Raw genomic sequence first — 14,359 nt, 5'->3', positions numbered from 1 at the left:
TATAGAGGACCCTTCTGAAGAGGAAGTGTGAACCCTGGAGGAGGAAAGAGAGGAAACAGACAACTAGAGAAGGGCTGGGCCGGGGTGGGGGGTTGTTCTTTGAATTAAGACATGAGAGTCCTAGACCTGAGGCAAATTTGTACATCTTATGTTAAAAGCTTATAACATTTGAGGGAGAATGGAACCCCTAGCGCTTTATTGATCTCACCACTCCCAAAAGACCATTTCCTCTCACCTTCCAATGGTACAGACCCTGGCTCAGATTTGCAGGAATTTCTCGTCCTAGATGGGCTTTTGTCAAGTTCTACCAAGTAACCGCAGTGCGCGGCATGGAAGTCTTCAGCCTGAAGATTTCTGCACGGGTGTTGATTGCAGATTCACTGGAGAAAAGGGTCTTAGTATAGAAAACTGGAAGTTATGAGTTTTCCTTTCTTTATTTTTGTTTTTATTGTGGTTACTGTTTGTTTGCTTTATTTGAGCCCTTGAACCCTAGGACTCTGATATGCAGTGGTAACATCTGCTGAGCTCGAGAGAGACCTTGCTTCCAAGTTTATGCCAGGGAAGTCTGCTATAGTTGGAGATGAGTATCAGGAAATAGTACTTAATTAAAATGATCAATTACAACGAGCAGAGACTTATTTAATAAATATTAAAAGACCGACTCAATGAATGAGTTTATGATATGACTCTGGAACTAGCAAAATTATGAAAACACAATTCCCCACTGAAGAAGTAATAAATAGAACTCATTACTAAGAGAAGGAAATGTTGCCTCTCTCAGAGAATTTAGATTTTTCAGTAGCATTTTTAGCATCTATGGCCCTATTAGACCCTGTTATTTTCTTTCTAATTTGTGCCATTTACGAATGATTTTCATTTAACTTTCCCATGGCTCATTTCTCTCCTTCAGAACATTTCCATATGATTCCTTGATAAAGTCCTTGCTTTAACACATTCCCATTATAAAACTGTAATAAGCACCAACTAAATAGCAACATGAAATAGCCAGAACATAAAGGACTGACAGGAGAAGAAATTGGCCAGCTGGGTAGTTAATTTTTATTCTTGAATGCCTGCTGCACTTTTTGCCTCTTGTGGGTGTTTTCAATCCTCTCAATAAGGTTCCATGCCTAATGGACAAGGACTCTAAGGAGACTGTTCTCACAATTCTTAAGGAAAAGCCTTTCTCTCCTATAACAAAATCATCAAGCAGCACCTTTTGATGGCATAGTGATTGCTATTCTTCATCCAGCCCCATGGTGGAAAGAAAAGGTTTTTGGTTTTGCTCCCTCTTACTGTCCTTTGCGCTTTGTAAAATACCCCTTACACGTTCTGTTTGGAACCTGTGTTCTCTAGAGAATTGTGTGAAGGTCATTTAGCAACCTGGGCCCCTTTCAATTCAACCAGTACTTATTGAAGCCCCTCCATCCCCCATGTCTTGTGAAATACAGACATCATGGAAACTAGGTTTCTGCCTGCCTAAGACTCAAGAGTCTTTTTAAGTGGTCGCCTAACAAATGCTGCTTATCCGGGTCTGACTTTGGTTAGGACTAGAAGCATCCTTAGGTGTGGAAAGTACAAACTGTGTTTCTTTGAGCTTGTTTTCTCAGTTTTATTTAAAGTAAAAAAGTAGACTTATTATATAAAGTAAGAAGTAGACATTAAGACCAAGGTGAGAAAAAGAGCTAAAGTAGTGTGAGAAATAGGAAAGACCTAAGAGTTAAATGTGTCTGTTCCCCCAGCAACACACAATGAGGTTCTAACAACCAGCACTGTCCCAGCCCCGATACAAGTGCATCTTGTTGTTATAATCTGACTACAAGTCTGCTTTAAACAGAGACTGTCATACCAAAACATGTCAACTAGGGGTCATGGGAAAAGCCTTGTGGAAGTGCTGGGGTTTACTTGGGCTTTGAAGGAAGGGTACGGATTTACCATCTAGAAGTAACAATATGAGCAATATTAAAATAACATACACGTGTGGGGGAAAAAAAATCAAGTAAATCCAAGTAAATTCTTAAAAAAGTGAATCTTTTTTAAGAGGTATTTTTTTTTTTTTTACACCCATTAGTTAAAAGGGTGAGTCAACATCTTCCTACATAGATAGGCTCCCTATCTTCCAGCAACTTTTCACTGAGGTTAGCTACTCTGCTTAGGTATAAGTTGCATAGCATAAAGAGTAAAAATAGTAAATCAAATATACAACCAGACATTCAAATGTGTGTATCAGAGCAACATGCAACTACACAGGTTTTCATTTTTCTGTCTGTCTTTGGGCTTTATGTAGGAGGTAGGGTGGACATGTAAGCTCTGTTTAGTATGGGTAACTTCAGAAAAATAGGTCCCTCTCAGGATACTCCATCCATCTGCCTTCAAATTTATGCATGAGGCATGGGAAAATACTTTTTTAATGAATATTTCCATCTACCCCCTGTCTGTACCAAGTGCTTTGGCAGACTTTCATGTATCTCATATGAAAGCCAAAGAGCTTTATTTAAATTGTCTGATACATATTGAAAAGTTTATAGAACGAGCCCACAAATTCAGTTCAGTGCTCATTTTTGTGGTAGAGTGGAGTTGGCTAAACCCGCAGCTGTCATCAGCTCACTTTCCAGGTGTCTGTTCCACTGGGGTCATGTCTTTCCATTTTTGTAGATTTTTCTCTTACCTCTACCATGCTAGGAGTCAGGCAGACTTTTCTCCCTTACAAGTTATTACCTCCTTATTCTAATGTAGGTTCTGCTTCCAAACCTTTCATTCTATTCTTGGCAGCATTCACAGCATGAAATGTGCTTCTTTTATTACTTAATTCCTTCCTCTCCTGCACCCATTTCTACTTCTGTTTTCCCATCTCCTTTCATTTTGCCCTCACATATTTTTCACTTTGTGGTTTTTCCTTTTCCTTATGTGCTCTACATGAGAGAGCCATATAGAACGACACAGTTAAAAATAGTTTCTGACATTATTTGTGATTCCTAAGATGTAGTGTCACAAATAACCTTTTCTCATTTGATTTCCATCTAACATGCTGACAGTACTCCAATCTTGTTTTCTGATTATCCCATTACATAGTGCTTTCCCTCGCATTTAGTGGAAACTCGCAAGTAATGGTTCTGTTTGCATAGCACTGCCTAGTCATCATTTACAATTTTTTGGAATTAGAAAGGCAATGGGAGAAAAGAACTCAAGCTTAAGTTCTTATTTAAAAGGAAAAGCATTAATTAACCAATTTGGTAATAGGTTGAATCAGTCTTCATCAGCAGGCTATACTAGAATCATCTTTGTGATCTAGAGTAACCTATCATGCAATGAAACATTTTCTTACTGAGGGAGAGGGCTGTGCTCTATATTGAGTAATGCATTTTAAATTCAGTTTTTAAAACGGAGGCAAACTCAATTGAGTACCCAATGGGATACAATTCCAGGTGAAAAAAAAATCATCCCCAACAAGTGCATAGGAAGTAACCTAAGAATTCATTTACTGTAATCATTGGTTTTACCATAAAATTGTAAATATTCACAGTCAGTAATCAATCATGCCCAGCTTCTAACAGTCTAGCAGTGTTTGTCTTGTGTGTGTGTGTGTGTGTGTGTGTGTTATAGCTGTGCTCTGAAAACATCCTACATCCTACAAATAGCTAAATTCATATGAAGCCACAATACCCAGGAGGCTAAATGATTGCCTGTTACCATTGATCATTTGGGGACATAGAAAGAAATTTCCGGTGCAAATAATACCACTTTTCTTATGCATTCTAAGGACCTCTTATATTCAAGAGTAAATTTTCCTTACATATATTTATTTTAATTGACATCTCAAAGTACATCTGATAATACAGTATGCCGTATAATTGAGAGCTGGACCATCTAATAGATGGCTGTGTGAGGTCTTTGAGGAAATGAAATGGTAATAGAATTCCTCTTCTCAGTGGTAGGAAATGACTGTCTTTTGTTCTCCTCTGTGAAGGCATACCATCATGTCTTAGTTGATTTCCCCTGTATGTTTCTTTAGGCAAGTCAGTAATTTCAGAGAAGCCAAATACATCTTGCTTTTTGGGAGTGTAATTTGGCTGTTTTAGCCAGAGTATAGTTCTTGGGTTATGTTCAGCAGGCATTTCTAAAAGATAGGCTCTTTTTATATAACTTGGATAGTTCCACATAATTTTTTTCTTTTCATTTCCTCTTCTTGACAGGTGCATGAGGCAGTCCCATGCTACAGTGAATGCAATCAGTATTCGTGGGTGGTAGAACACTGGTCTCCATGCAAAATCCACAATGAGCTGAGGTCTTTACGCTGTGGAGGAGGAACGCAATCTAGGAAAATCAGGTGTGTGGAAATGGACACATTTGGGAAATGGGGCAGTGGAACTTACACATTTTTATAAAAAACCAGAGTGTTGTTTATCCAAGTGCACCCTGATTTTCATGCTGCATACTCTGGCTTTTGCTAATCATTAAGCATCTATAGAAGTATAGATGCCTTAACTGCCCCATGTACAGTGGGATGTCCTCTGCAGTGCAGTCACAATCTCTGCCATTCCCCGCAAATGACTTCAGTGGGAAAGCTAACTGCATGGAGCAGTCTGGTATCCCTTCACTGATTCAAACTGACACATAGCCATAACTGTTAACAAATCCGGAGATTGTGGCTATGATATCATGTCTCTTTTTTGCTCTGTGGGTAGTGTAGTTGATGGACATTGTCTTAATTTTGAATGTCAGTATGTTGAAAGGTCAATTTAAACCCTCACAGCTGGTCTTGGAAACTACATTCTGAGAATGCTTATGAACTGTAGTGATGACTTTTAATATAAAAGGAGTGCACCTCTGACAGAGTTTAGTGAATTCTGGGCTATTTATGGAGGGATCTTGTTTAAAGTTTTTTGTTTTGTAAATACAGCAGTAATAAGCAAAAGAAACACTTGGTCCGAGTTTGTCTAAATGGCCTCTTTAACAATGATTTGGAAAGAATGAATTTCTTTATCAATTAAGGATCCTGGTAATAAATGTTAGACTGAATAAGTGAAAACTAAAATATTAATGATAAACAATGGTTAGTATGTAAAATCAAGAAGAAAATATAGTTTAGTCAACTGTTCAATTGTATGAACACAGAGTATCATTTTGTGGGATTTAGGAAGCTCCATTTCAAATGGACAGACAGTTCTCAAATCCTATAACTCCCTGTTCAGTTAGCTTAGAGTGAAGTCATTTAAGTCAGAGCCTACTCATATATTTGATTGTTAGTCAATATTAGTGAATTTATTTTATTCAGTAATTTGGTACATACACATCATTTCCGAGACTTAGTCCCAGTGTTGCAAAATCACTGGTAGACATGTTGGAAGAAGTAGCTCTTGGTGAAACTAGCATCAACCCAAGCAAATGGCTGACAGACAAACTGTCTTTCTGTCACTTTGTTCATTCCTCTTTCCTCTGAGTACTACTGGGCTCATGCTGTCACAGACCTTTTTCTCTTCAAAATCTATGTCTCCTGCATCTTATTCTCATGGTTTTGGGAAATGACTAATCAACCTAGCTTATCAATTAACAAGAGGAGGAGCTGTGATAACTCCCACTCTCATCCTTGCCAGGCCTTCTTAGCAGTACTCAGCAAAATCTCAGGAGAGAAAGGAAAGCTTTAAGAGAATAAATTGCTACCGACAGAATTATGGCAGGCTGACTGAGGAAAAACATACTTAAATAAGAAGGCCTTTAAGCCATACGTAGCTCAAACTTACAGAGCTTGATATAATACAAATAATATAGCTATAGAATATCACTCTGTTGTGAGGTGAATTGTGTTCCCCAAAAATCTAGGTATTATAGTCGTAGCCTTCAGTACCTCAAAATAAGGCTGTATTTGGAGATAGGCTCTTTGTAAAGAGGTAATTAATGTTAATGAGGTCATTGGGATGGCCCCTAATCCAATCGATTAGTGTCCTTAAAAAAAGAGGAGATTAGGACACACGAAAAGGGAAGAGCATGTAAAGACACAGGAAGTGTAATCATCAAGACAGTGTGGTAGTGGCACAAAAACAGACACATGGATCATGGAACAGAACAGAGAGCCCAGAAATGGACCCTCAACTCTATGGCCAACTAATCTTCGACAAAGCAGGAAAGAATATCCAGTGGAAAATGGACAGTCTCTTTAATAAATGGTGCTGGGAAAACTGGACAGCCACATGTAGAAGAATGAAACTGGACAATTTTCTTATACCATACACAAAGGTAAACTCCAAATGGATGTAAGACCTAAATGTGAGACAGGAATCCATCGAAATCCTAGAGGAGAACAGAAGTAGTAACTTCTTCGACATCAGCTGCAGCAACTTCTTGCTAGATATGTCTCTAAAGGCAAGGGAAACAAAAGCAAAAATGAACTGTTGGGACTTCAAGACAAAAAGCTTCTTCACAGCAAAGGAAACAGTCAACAAAAGTAAAAGGCAACCTACAAAATGGGAGAAGAGATATGCAAATGACCTGTCAGATAAAGGATTGGTATCTGAGATCTATAAATAACTTATCGAACTCAACACCCAAAAAAACAAATAATCCAGTCAAGAAATGGGCAGAAGACATGAACAGACATTTCTCCAAAGAAGACATCCAGATGGCCAACAGACACATAAAAAAATGTTCTACATCTCTCAGCATCCGGGATATACAAATAAGAACCACAATGAGATACTACCCGACTCCAGTCAGAATGGCTAAAATTAACAAGTCAGGAAACACCAAATGTTAACAAGGATACGGAAAAAGGGGAACCCTCTTACTCTGCATGTGGGAATGCAAACTGGTATAGCCATTCTGAAAAACTGTGTGGAGATTCCTCAAGAAGTTAAAAATAGAGCTACCCTATAACCCAGCAATTGCTCTACTAGATTGTTACCCCAAAGATACAAATGCAGTCATCCAAAGGGGTACCTGCTGCCCAATGTTCATTGCAGCCATGTCCTCAATAGCCAAACTGTGGAAAGAGCTGAGATGTCCATCAACAGATGAATGGATAAAGATGTGGGGTGAGTGTGTGTGTGTGTGTGTGTGTGTATACACATACACACAGACAATGGAATATTACTCAGCCATCAGAAAGGATGAATACTTGCCATTTACATCAACGTGAATGGAAGTGGAGTGTATTATGCTGAGTGAAATAAGTCAATCAGAGAAAGATAATTGGTTTCACTCATGTGGCATATAAGAAAGGTCACAGAGGGCCATAGGGGAAAGGAGGAAAAACTGAATGGGAAGTCATTAGAGAAGGAGAAAAACTATGAGAAACTCTTAACTATAGGAAACAAATAAAGGGTTGCTGGAGGGAAGGTGGGTGGGGGAATGGGGTAATTGGGTGATTGGACATTAAGGAGGGCATGTGATGTGATGAGCACAGGGTTTTATATGCAACTGATGAATTATTGAACATTACATCTGAAACTAATGATGTACTATATGTTGGCTAACTGAATTTAAATAAGAAAATGAAAAATAAAGACACCGTTCATTAGCCATCCACATGCCAAGGAGAGAGGTCTCAGCAGAAACCAACCCTTCCAGCACCTTGATCTTAAGACGTGGAGCCTCAAGAATTGTGAGAAAATAATTTTCTATAGTTTAAGGCACCTAGTCTGTGATATTTTGTTGTGGCAGGCTTTGTGTGTATGATCACATTTAAATATGTGAAGTAGATTTTCTAGGTATTTTGCATTCCAAATCATTATTGGTCTTAATAAGACACTGTTGTAATGAACAAAATAGCTTATCCTCTTTCTTGAAACTTCAAAACTGGAGGATATTCTTATGGTTCATCTTGGATTGCAATAATTTATTAATTCAAAAAATATTCTATTTATCAGGCAGTCTAGGCACTGGGGATAAAAAAAGTGAACAAAAAAGTTTATATCCTCAAATAACTTATAGTGGCAGAGAAAAAGATAAACACATGAATGTAATGGAATGCCTTTGCTATGAAATGCCAAGAAAAAAATAAAATTGGGTTGGATTGATGGAGAAGACTGGAGAGGTTGGCCAGGAAAATATCCAAGCAGAGAATAACATGAGAGACCTGAATGAATATAAAGAACTACTGAAAGAAATCCCAGGAAGAAAGAGTATCCAAAGCAGAAATCTTCTTGGCTTTTTATAACAAGATGAATAACAAAGTGTTCTGTATAGCTGATGCCGGGACTCAAATCACACAATCTTCTCAAACAAGGTAAAAGGATTTTTTTCTAACTGCAACTTGAAGCCATGAAAGGTTTGAGACAGAGGAAATGACATCGTCTTAATTTACATTTGAAAGGACCTTATGGATGTAGAGAAGGGGTATATTTTGGGATATATAAATGGAAGCAGGGATGAAGGTTTCAAAGACATTCCAAAATTCCAGGTGGGAGACGCTGATGGTTGGACTGGGCTTGGTAATAATGAAGGTGGTGAGAAGGTCACATTCAGACTATATTTGGAAGGCACAGACTGTAGGATTTATTTATAAAGTGATTGTAGAACATGGAAGAAAGAAAAGCATCAAAGATGACCGCTAGGTTTCAGTGCCTAACAATCATAGGGATAATGGTGCCATTTGTTGAGATGAGAAATATTAGAAGCAAGTTAGAGAGGAAAATCAAAAGCTAGCTTTTGAACACATTAAATTTGCCTTCCAACTGTGACAAAACAGACTGGAGTTCAGAGAGAGACAGTGGTATAAATTTGGTCATCAACAGCTTATACATTTGATATATATTGATAAAAAAAGACATAAGAAATTGAGCCCTGGGGAACTCCAATATTCATGGATGATAGCAAAGGAAGGCTTTACAAATGAGACTGAGCAAGAGGTGTTGGAGAATGAGGAAAAGCAAAAAAATGGGAAAGCAAGAGGGATTTTCAAGAAAAAGATAGTCATCAGTTGTTTCAAAAGGTTCTCAGAAATTTACTAAGATGACAGTTGACCATTGAGTTTGGCAATGGGGGGAGTCTGTTAATGACCCAGATAAGAGGTTTCTCTGGAAAGGTACTAAAAGTGTGATTAAACGAAATTCAAGAGAGAGTCATGAAGGAAATAGGGGGAAGGCTTGGGAATAGCAAATATGCTTCAAAACAGTTCTGTACTGAGTTTTCAGTAGAAATGAGGTGACAGTTGAAGGGAGATGGGATGGAAATTGATGATCCAGGATATGTAACTGCAGGGGCATTTTTGTTTGGGAATACCTTCAATTTTAGTCTTTTTAAGTCTTTACTTTTGGGCTTATCAGAACCCCTAGAAAAGTCTTTTCATAAATCAGGTGTGAAATAGATAATACTAGCGGCCAGTGTTTTTGGAACCTAATGAAAGAAGGTTGTTGATGAGATAGACAGAATTGCCCCCCCCCACAAAGACGTCCACATTCTAATCCCTGAAATCTGTGAATCTGTTACTTTTTATAGTAAGAGGAACTTTGCTGATGTGATTAGATTAGGATTTTGAGCCTGGAAGATATACCTGGTTGTGTGGGCAGGGACACTTTTTTTGCAAGTGTTCTTAAATGAGAAAGGGGAAATGGGAGAGAAAAAGGAAAATGTGATCAGAGATGCAAGGCACAGAGAGATGCAAGTCTGAATGGCTTTGAAGATGGAGAAAGAGGCCATTCCCTGGAATATGGAAAAAGGTAAGGAAGTAGTCTCTCCTCTAGAGCCCCCAGAAGGAAATCCAGCTCTACCAAGGCACTGATGTTACCTTGGTGGGATCCGTGTTGCATTTCTATACTACAGAATTGTAAAATAGTTTTTGTTCTTTAAACCACTAGGTTTGTGGTAGTCCTTCCAGTGTGTTAACTTGTACACAAACCCTTGTTTTCAGTATGATGTTCTCATCCTTAAGTTAGCTATGCTCTCTAGTCCAAAGACTGACTATTTTTATGACCCTCTCCAAATAATAAACATTCAGTTACCTGCGGGGGGGCGGGGGGGGAGGGGAGAGGTGAGGGAGGGGCCGTCACCTAGCCCTGTGGATTATGGGAGATCTGAGGGCCCAGGTACCTCTTAAACATACTTTCAGTATATCTTCCAATTTTTCAGCATCACCTTTATTCACATTTCCAGAAGTACTTGGTGACACAAGCTCCTGAATTTTTTATGTTTTCTATGGTATAAATGGAGTTGTGTTCTTTGTTTTTCCTTGAGTGTTGGTATTTCAGCTTTTCTATTTTCCATTTGTTGTCTTTGTTCTTTGTCCTTGTAGGGTAATGTCTTTCCCCCCACCTTGAGTTTTTGAGTTTTCTTTGTGGATTTTTTCTGTTTTTTGGTAACAAATGACTTTACGATTGTTTTTGTGGTATATTAAGAGTGAACAAAGGGGCGCCTGGGTGGCTCAGTGGGTTAAGCCTCTGCCTTCAGCTCAGGTCATGATCTCAGGGTCCTGGGATCGAGCCCCGCATCGAGCTCTCTGCTCAGCAAGGAGCCTGCTTCCCCCTCTCTCTCTGCCTGCCTCTCTGCCTACTTGTGATCTTTCTCTCTGTCAAATAAATAAAATCTTTAAAAAAATAAAATAAAATCTATTAAAAAAAAAAAAAAAAGAGTGAACAAAGACTGGTGCATACGTTCAGCTGGACACCACTGACCAGAAGTCTATGTCTTCTTTCTCAGTGAAATAATAAAAGAACATCAACAGAGAGTGTGCAGGCAAGAAGGAAAGCAATTTCCAGCTTTTAAGTTTGTCCGGAACAAGATGCATAAGCTATTTTGTGGTCCCTCCTTCCACTATTGACTATTACCACAAAATAAATTAAAGTCCATAGATGATTCTGTACCATGCCTTCTTACATTAGAAGACATTACTTAACATCTTCTAGCATTGTATGTTAACCTTGTTTATACGATGTACAGGTTTTCATTACTTTGCCAAGTCAAGCTCATAAAGGTTACTTTGTTTTGTACAACGTAATAGATTACTCTGCAATTTTCCTGAATTAAAAAAAAATTATATGGGGGCGCCTGGGTGGCTCAGTGGGTTAAGCCGCTGCCTTTGGCTCAGGTCGTGGTCTCAGGGTCCTGGGATCGAGCCCCGCATCGGGCTCTCTGCTCAGCAGGGAGCCTGCTTCCTCCTCTCTCTCTGCCTGCCTCTCTGCCTGCTTGTGATCTCTCTCTGTCAAATAAATAAATAAAAATCTTTAAAAAAAAATTATATGTATAAAAGAAATTCATAATGCATAGGATATTTCATTCTAGCTTAGCATGATTTGGGGGACACCAATAGCTCTCCATCATATCTGTCTTAAAATGCTTACTCCTTGGCTGTGGCATCGTGTTTCAAGTGATCAGATCAGCAAATGGCACTATTTATCTCATTGTCATTGTCATTTTCACCTTCACTTCGATTATTTATCACTAGAAGAAAAGTGTCATAACAACAGGGATCTTCTCTCTCTCTCTCTCTCTTTTTTTTTTTTTTTTTTTTGGTGTGTACGCCAGCAACTAGGCAAGGGCCTGGTACACAGTCGGTCCTCAAAAATATTTACTGAATGAATCATTATTAACAAATACTAAGCTTGTATCCCACACCTAGAAAAAGAGGCTTGCATGTAGCTAGTCTTTCTTAAACATTTTTTAAAGATAATTCAAACATAAAATTCTAATTGAGATTTAATATAAATATAGAGAAATACCCACTCATAGAGTATGGTTAACTTAATTTTCACAACAGGGACACAGCTGTGTAACCAACTCAGAGGCCAAGAAACAAAATATTACCAGGGCTGCCTTAAGCCCCTAGTAAGTAACCATTCCCCCAAAGGTAACCACTGTTCTGACTTCTGACAGCAGGATGAATATTGCCTATTTCTTTCTATGAATGAGATCATACAGCGTATTCTTTTGTGTCTAGCTTCTTTTGTACAGCATTGAATATTTGAATGTCACTCATGTTTTACCATGTCACAATAGTTCATACATTCCCACCATTTACCACAATATATTTATCTGTTGACATTGTTGAATATTTGGACTATTTCTGGTTTGGATGATTACAAATAGTGCTAATACGAATATTTTCTTTCATTTTTTTTTTCTTTTTTGGTGCACATTTCTTTTGTGTATGTAAATGGGCATAGAATTGTAGGGTCATGTGTTACGTATATGTTGCCATTTAGTAGATACTGCCAACTAGTTTTCCAAAGAGTTTATGCTCCAACCAGCGGAGTAAGAAGAGTTATAGTTGCTGCATGTACTTGCCAACCCTTGATATTTTCCATATTTTTTTTTACTGAAGCCATTCTGATGGATATATAGTGGTCTTAACACTTTGATTTTGATTTGATTGAATCAATAACATGATTATTTATCTCACATTAGCCAGCACTTATCTCAAAGGCCAATACAGATTAGGCCAAGTGTCTGTATACCTTGTGTTCAAGTGGCACATGAAAATGCTTACATATTGCCCTTTGGTTTGTGATACCAAAATTCCATACTGAAATGCAGAAAATACCTGAAAGAAAGACATGTTCAATTATGTTTCACATTCCTTGGCCATGACCTTAAATGTGTTGGACAGAGATTAGGGAAGTTTGGATGAAGTGAGATACAAGTGTAGGAAAGGTCTAAGAGAGTCACAGGAACTAGGAAGGCTCTCACTGTTACAAAGTGATGAACTCATTCAGAGAAGAAGAGCCTTCAAGATTTGTTACAGTAAAAAGAAAATTCACTCTGTGCTGGACCTGAGTAAAAATAGCGTAGGTCTCTTGACATGGAGAGTTGTTTAAGAATGCCGGTGGACTCTAGTCTTCCCGTTGTTCTCTCTTGCTCTGCTAACTGAAAGGTTATCACTCAATAAAGGTCAACTGGCTGAAGAAGGAATTTTTTTCCCCTTGATTTCTCTGCCAGTCTTTTTTTACATTTAATTTTCTTTGGTAAGTAACTATGGCATATCATAACTACTTTATATTTGCTCTCCACTGTTTTAAGTCTCCACTGTTTTAACCTTGATCTTGCCTTGCAGATGTGTGAATGCTGCTGATAGTGAAGGGGGAGCTGTGGATAATAGCCTATGCAGCCAGGATGAAATTCCCCCAGAAACCCAGTCCTGCTCTCTTCTGTGTCCCAGTGAATGTATCATGTCTGAGTGGGGACCTTGGAGCAAATGCCCACAGGTAATTCCTCTTCCCCTATCAATACCCTAATCCTCTAATGTTGCCTTCAGTATTGGCCACTATATAGTCACAGTACATGTTCTCCAAAACATTCTTCTAATAACATAAGAATATAATTTTACCTAAGAAGGAGGGAAAAAGAAAATAAGCAAGTGAGACTGAGCAATTTAAAATGCCAGTGCTTCTCTTAAGGCCTTTATCATGGGAACACGAGCAAGGAAATGAGTCTATAATGATCAAACTAGGATTTGAATGCACACCCATTGTTAAAGGGGTCTTCTTTAGTACCAAAATGATTCTCATTATAATCTCTTGGTTCTGTTCCATTTTTATCCTGGCAGAATCAATTATATCTTAGTAGCTCAGCTCTACTGTGTAATTTCGTTTCTGTTCGTGATGATCTGTTTTTGCTTTTTCTGTTTTCCCAAAGATGAGGTGTTCTTTTGTCATGTTCTTCTTCCAAAGCTGACCAAAAAAAAAACCCCAAAAACCAAAAACACACCCACCCCCCCTGCCCCCCACACACAAAACACCCTTTCTAAAAATCTAATGCATTTGCCTTTATTTTTTTAAATGGAAACATAACGTGACTATGGGAAAATAAATATTCCTGAAATAGAATGGTTCCACTTAATATTCTCTGAAGCTAAACTCTGATACTTTAGACTTGTATTTTGGCTTACAGAGCTAAAAAAGAAAATGAGGATAAGGAATATGTTATATGGCTCCAAACATTAGGAAGGGAGACTTAGGTTTACAGTGGTAATATAATTTGTGGGAAGGTTGTATAAAATCTTTGTATAGAAATGGAAAATATTTTTGAAATCAATTAATATCCTGTATTTGCATTTTTGAATGATTGATTCATCGTTAATCTTTGCAACCTTATCTTTGACATTTCCATAATTCTATTCCTGAAAGAGATTTCCCTTTGTTACTATTTTTTCTTTTTTGAGTTGTTTTTGGTCTAGGACAACACAATATTAAGATGAAGAGTTATTAATTAAGGGTAATTTGAAGGAATGGAATGTTGGTCCTACTTATTTTATGTGTAACTTAAATACAATAAAAGTGTACTTTTATTGAGCATTTATTGTGTGCAAGGCACATGTAAAATTATTCTCTTTAGTCCCCATAACAATCCTACTAAGTACATACTATTATCAATCCCATTGTACAGATGGAGAAACTGATTCTCAAGAAGGCTAAATAGCTTGCACTGAGTAAGT

At 38.0% G+C, this 14,359-nt stretch overlaps 1 protein-coding gene across 1 annotated transcript in view; it reads left to right on the top strand.

The window, feature by feature from the left end:
* Positions 1-14,359, top strand: part of LOC111145030 (thrombospondin type 1 domain containing 7B) — a 724,800-nt gene that overhangs the window by 621,196 nt on the left and 89,245 nt on the right. The window contains exons 15-16 of the mRNA XM_022499648.1: positions 4,194-4,327; positions 12,980-13,130. Of these exons, the coding sequence (XP_022355356.1) occupies positions 4,194-4,327; positions 12,980-13,130 (285 nt within the window). The remainder of the gene's footprint in view (positions 1-4,193; positions 4,328-12,979; positions 13,131-14,359) is intronic.

Source organism: Enhydra lutris, unplaced genomic scaffold (assembly GCF_002288905.1).
Source record: "Enhydra lutris kenyoni isolate GAN:26980312 unplaced genomic scaffold, ASM228890v2 scaffoldscaffold1, whole genome shotgun sequence".
In the NCBI taxonomy this organism is placed as follows: domain Eukaryota; kingdom Metazoa; phylum Chordata; class Mammalia; order Carnivora; family Mustelidae; genus Enhydra; species Enhydra lutris.
This window is presented reverse-complemented; position numbering and strand designations above follow the sequence as displayed.